Source organism: Bidens hawaiensis, unplaced genomic scaffold (genome assembly GCF_021521415.1).
Source record: "Bidens hawaiensis isolate Kalapana, Puna unplaced genomic scaffold, B.hawaiensis_p1.1 tig00001511_1, whole genome shotgun sequence".
Lineage (NCBI taxonomy): Eukaryota > Viridiplantae > Streptophyta > Magnoliopsida > Asterales > Asteraceae > Bidens > Bidens hawaiensis.
In genome coordinates this window covers 3,987,121-3,992,895 of record NW_027491085.1, presented here as the reverse complement: position 1 = coordinate 3,992,895, position 5,775 = coordinate 3,987,121, and the positions used below count along the sequence as shown (strand labels likewise).

Sequence of the window (5,775 nt, the reverse complement as noted above, 5' to 3'; positions counted from 1 at the left end):
ATTGTTCGTACATAATATCGGACATACTGCCTGTGTCAAAGAACACATATTGTGACTGATAATGACCAAACTCGGCAGTAATTATTAGCGGGTTTTTGTTGCACGGGCCCCCTTTGATCCGAGGAAAGATAACGGGCTCGTTTTTCCACACTTCGTCCGAATATTCCCTCCATTTTCCCTTACTTGAATGTCCCCCTTGAATCATGTGGATATTCAGATCTTTGATTTGCCTTTTGGCCGGGCCTTTGCGGGAGGTTTGCCAGTCCCTCCTCGTACGCCTTTGACCAAATGTTCGAGTTTACCATTTTTAACAGCTGCTTCAATTTCATTTCTGAGAGCCACACACTCATTCGTGTTGTGTCCAACATCATTATGATATGAGCAATGTTTTTTGGTATCAAGAAATGACTTCCTTGGTATTGGTTGAGGTTTCCGGAAAGTTAGGTTCTCAGTGGTGAGAATTTCGGAGGGAGTTTTTGATAACCGAGTCCAACTGTTGGTGGAACGAGCCGAAAAATAACGTTTGCCTTTGTTTCCGATCAAAGACCGTGCATCGAACGGCTTAGATACTTCCGCACTTGGCTGAAGTCTTGACCATATTGGTCCCTTAGTCTGCCTATTCGGCCTCGGAGTTTGGAACTCAATCTTCGGTGATTGTTTTTTACTGCTGGAACTTAGGATTTTCTCAGTTCTTGCAAACAACTTCGATGCCTTCATGATTTCATCCCATGACTCGGGCATTCCGTCTCTTCCCGTTAGAGTACGGATTAAGGCATCACTGTGAACGTTCTTATAGAACGCTCCTCGCAGCATATCTTCGCTCACTCCTCCGATATTAAGGCTCTTGTTAGTAAAACGAGTAATAAAGTCCTCAATAGACTCATTATTTCGCCTTGTAACATCTAACATTTCCGAAGGGTCACGGGTATGTTTCTTTTGTTGACTAAAATGCTGAGAGAATTTTGCCACAAAGTCCTTCCAACTTGTAATCTTTCCACATGGAAATTTTTCAAACCACTCCCGCGCTGCTCCGGTGAATGTTAGTGCGAACATGTGACACCAATATGGAAGAGTCCAACCGCTGACTCCTCCAACTGCTTCAAACCTTAACAGATGATCGCTAAGATCAGTCATTCCATTTTATGTTCCAACGAATGTTGGAATCTTTGCATTAATCGGGAATGGAGTTGTCGCGATGCTCGGAATGAATTTTGATTTTTCTGCGAAGGACTCCGGGCGATATGGTTTAGAAAAATCATATTCACCATTACTATGATACTCCGTATGGCGGACAACTGGGTGCGGATAGCTAGCCCCTCCGTACGAAGGAAGGCGGCTATCCCCGCTATAAAAACTGTACTGGATGTGACTTCCCCTTATAGGAGGAGAAATAGATCTCCTGGGAGGCTCATCATACGTCAGGGTACGACCATGGAAACGCTCATTCCGGACCCGTCGTTCGTACTCTGCTTTCAGACTATTTTGCTGAACACGAAGCCACTCGTCCGGAGACAAAGTTTTTTCGGTTCTGAAATCATGCCGGTGAGTTCTTCTTAGATTAGAATCACCGGAATCCTCTTCCAAACCTAATTCCGACTGAGTTTGGTGGACTTCTCTTGCAACTCATTCTAAATTCCTCAAGTTAGAACCTCCTAGGGCTGTGACGTGCCCCAAGTCAGTAGTTGGTGTGACAACGTTTCCGGTATCTATTGGAGTGACACCTTCTTTTTGAGCAAACAACCCTCAAGCCGTTGCACCGCCCAAGGAAAAGATTCCTGGGTTGACGGTGTCGGTTCTTGCGGTAGGGGTCGAAATTCAAGCAAACACAGATGTTGCTCCTTCACGTGTTTCCAGGTTGGGATCACGCGGAAGTTGTGCTTGATTCTCCGTCGGCCCTTTAGGTAACTGACTCATATCGTAAAGAGGACGGAAAACTTTTTTAGCTGTTCTAACAAAAGCACAGATGGCGCCAATGAAGAAACACAAATCTACTCCACACTGATGGGTCCTAGATCTGACGAGTCTACAGGGTAGGATACGGTTATCACCAATACGATATGAATACAATTCCCAAAGTCCAGTGACGAGAATCTTGCAAAACAGAACACCGTGAGCTCGTTACGGGAAGGATGAAGTGGGGGGTCTTCCCGTAACCACCCTCCGGCGTGAGAATAAGTACTGTTCTTACGAAGAGATAAAGTACTTAAGTAATTTGAGAGAGTACTATGAGAATGCCTACCTCATGGTGATTGAAAAGGTATTTATAGCCAAAGGGTGTGGGAAGGTGATTGGGCCAGCTGTCCCTTTGGAAGATGCTCCTCTAACCGTCTGAACACGTGTCCTCCTATTACTGGTCTAGCTCATACGTTTTATGTGCATGTATAACAACCTGGACACGTGTCCTCTTATGATAGGACGATGAACAAATCTGGCCATGTGCACGGTTATAACAACCTGGACAGGTGTCCTTCAATAATTGGCTGATACATCACATATTACTTAAGAGAGCATCTTGGTAAATCTTCTAGAGTGTTGTTATACACTGACAGCTGTCCCGGGGCATTACCTCGTAGCCGTTTACGCGGACGGGTGTTCTGTCCTGCGGACAACTTTTGAGGGTGCCAGGATGCTTCCGCATGCCTTGTGGGGATATTTCTTCCGCCTATGATTATGCGGATGACTTAAACGCCCCGCGGGTGCCTTATGAGGGACTTCTGATTGACCCGCGGGTATTACTTAAGGGTATTTGGGTCTTTTTGGTACCCTATCTTTATAGTTCCGTTGGTTTTTGGTTGGGTCTCGGTTAACGATTCGGTTATTGTTCACCTCTAAGTGTACGAATACTTGTATAATTTAGTGTTTTGAAACAATATCAGGTTTCTTTGGTTCATTTACATTGATGGACTGACCACATGTGTTTTTAATTTTTAAATGAGTCCGCAAACCTTATAAAGAAATTCCTCTCTTTTTACTAACTGATCTATTTTTAAATGATACTAATCGGTTTAACCTACATTAAAGACATTTTAAAAGTACATCATCATTGTGTCAATTATTTGAGACATTTTATGATGATCTTTGTTTGAAATTGATTAGTTATGTTTTCTCAAAAACGATAAAAACCTGACGAACTTTGGGCGGCAATACGCGATGGGTATTTTGTCAAAACTTGAAACCCGGTGGGTATCTCTGAAATTTGACGAGTAATTACCCGATAAATATCCGATAAGTTTGAGACGGGCTTTAATAATCGGGTATGAGTCTGAGATTACCTAAACTCGTCTCAAACTGACTTATTACTCGTAATATGTAGCCACAAATGTGGGCCATGCGGCTATTAGGAGTCCCTGCACCGGGTGTTCTGCCTTTGGTTAATGTGGCATTATCCCTCACAAATAAAATATTTAAATATTAAAAATGAGTTTCATATGCAAAATGAAGAAACGTGGATCGACTCACTGGTAGGCGATCTACTTTCCTCGGGTATGATTATACTATTTCACCGATGGTTTTCTTGGATCTGGGTTCTTCCACCTACAAAATGAACAGCACCGTCAACTTACCCCTCAGAAAGGGACAGAGGGGTCCTCTTTGGGGTAACCCTCCGGTGTGAGAATAAGTATTTTGTGGGAGAAGATAATAATATCAGAGTAAGAAAATCTGGAGAGTATTGCTTAGTAGCTGAATACTCTGTGTGATTGTGTTACTGGCTGTAACTGTCTGTGAGTGAATGTAATTGAATATGATTGAATGTGAATCAATGTGAATGATTGACCCTCCCTTCTTGTGGAGTTGATGCTGTATTTATAGTGCTAGGGTTTCCACTGATTGGGCTCAGCCTTGTTGGCCTCCTCCAATCGCTTTGCGCCACGTGTCCTCTGGGACACCTGGTGCTTTCTCATTGGTTGTAATCACGTGGTAGCACATGTGTCATGCTGAGTTGTTCACCTTTCATTTGGCAGCTGTCAACATCAGCATATTCTTATTCCTTAAAAAGATACCTTCTGGAAGGTTGTCTGACGTGCACAATCAGGGTTGCCCTAATCCTGATTTGGATAAGGATGAGGTTGATTATGTGCATGTGTGATACGCGCCTATCCTGAGGATGCGCGAGGTCTTCTCTTTATTCTCACGCGCAGTTGTTTCATGCGCAGATGTGATATGCGCCGCGCGCTGATGCGCCGCGCGCATATGTGATATGCGTGAGCATATGTGATGCCTGGGCATATGATGCCTGGGCATATGATGCCTGAGCATATGTGGTGCCTGGGCATATGATGCCTGAGCATGTGTGGTGCCTGGGCATATGATGCCTGAGCATGTGTGGTGCCTGGGCATATGATGCCTGAGCATGTGTGGTATGCGCCATGCGCATAGGTTTTGGCTTTGTGCCTTCGTAATGTCTTGATTTCAAGCCTGTTGTCTATATCTTGTGGGTTGACCCGCCTTGCTCCGTGTTGAGGCGGGTACATACCTCTTCAAGCCCCCCAGTCTAATGTGTGTCTTGTCTCGCGCGAGCGAGGTAAGATAGATGTTAGACTAAATAGTTTGCTCTTTTAATAGGTGTTTTGTCTTTTTCTTCTTATTATTCATCGTTGCGCGAAATTCTATCCTTTTGGTTGCAAACGAATCGTCCTTGTACGTGGTTGGTTGTTGCTGACGTGGGCCAGTGATGGAGACGTGTCAGACATTTCGTGTGCTCGAGGTGCTACAGTTGCCTTTCGTGTCCCCTCACATGCTGTCAGGGACACGTGTCGCGCTCGCGTTGGTCCGTTCCTGCGAGTGGTGGCGCGTGAACTCTGGCAAACAGCTGTATTATTTCTTTTCGTGTCCCCTCACACAGTGTGATTGATACGTGTCGCGCTTCCGTTGGCTTACACCTGCGAGTGGGGGCGCGTGAAGTCCGATCAGCACGAAATTTTCTCTCTCCTGGGCCTATAAAAGCCAGCCCTTAGAGTTTTTTTATCCTTCATCTTCTTGTTTATTCTTCTGAGCTTTTCTTTCTTGTATTCTATTACTTTCCTTCTGCTTCCCGATTTCTGTTGTTCAGAAGCATCGTTTGTTCCTTGTCACCGTTGTATGTTTGATAGCTCAGACAACACAATCTCCCCCATCCATTGCCGTAGAAAATCGTTAGTAATGTCTACATTGAAGAAGACCGGCAAGGGGAAGAAGGCTGCTGAGGTCTCATCGGAGGAGGTAGGGAGGGCCAAGGCGGTGAAGAGGTGGAATGAAATCCCCTGCAAATTGAGGCAGGCTGATCTTGACAGCCTTATTGCCTCTCAGGGTTTTCCCCCCCTGTTTGGCTGCATGTTGCCTGTGGCCGGGCAAACGGCGGCGGACCCGCCTGCCGGCTATATATCCTTGTATAGCCATTTTTTCACCCACTGCAACCTTCGTCTCCCGATGACAAGGTTTGTGGGTGCACTGCTTCAGTTTTATGGGATTCATATATCCCAAGTCCATCCGTTTGGACTTGTACGCATGACTCACTTTGAGTTCATGTGCAAATCCCAGCGCGAGGAGCCCACCTCTCGGCGCTTTCAGTTTTTTTACAAGCCCAAGATCCAAGACTCTTGGTTCTCTTTTATTCCTCGCAGTCAGAAGGTGAAGTGCTCCACTGTTTCATTCAAGAGCCTTCATGACTGGTCTGAGAGGTTTTTCTATATAAGGGCTGGTGTGATCCCCATCCGTATGACCATGCGCTCGATTTCTTCTGCGCCTGCGGATGTGGGTGTCCTCAAGAACCCAACTGGCGCCTGGGTTAATAAGCTG

At 45.4% G+C, this 5,775-nt stretch overlaps 1 protein-coding gene across 1 annotated transcript; it reads right to left on the bottom strand.

The window, feature by feature from the left end:
- Window positions 1-213: 213 nt before the first annotated feature.
- LOC143582166 (uncharacterized) lies at window positions 214-1,134 on the bottom strand. The gene has a single exon (XM_077064795.1). It carries the CDS (start codon window positions 1,132-1,134, stop codon window positions 214-216), a length of 921 nt encoding a protein of 306 aa, XP_076920910.1.
- Between the last annotated feature and the right edge of the window lie 4,641 nt (window positions 1,135-5,775).

What these genes read in the sequence shown, in the direction of transcription:
- LOC143582166 (XM_077064795.1), bottom strand. Translation starts at nt 1,134, where the DNA reads ATGACTGATCTTAGCGATCATCTGTTAAGGTTTGAAGCAGTTGGAGGA.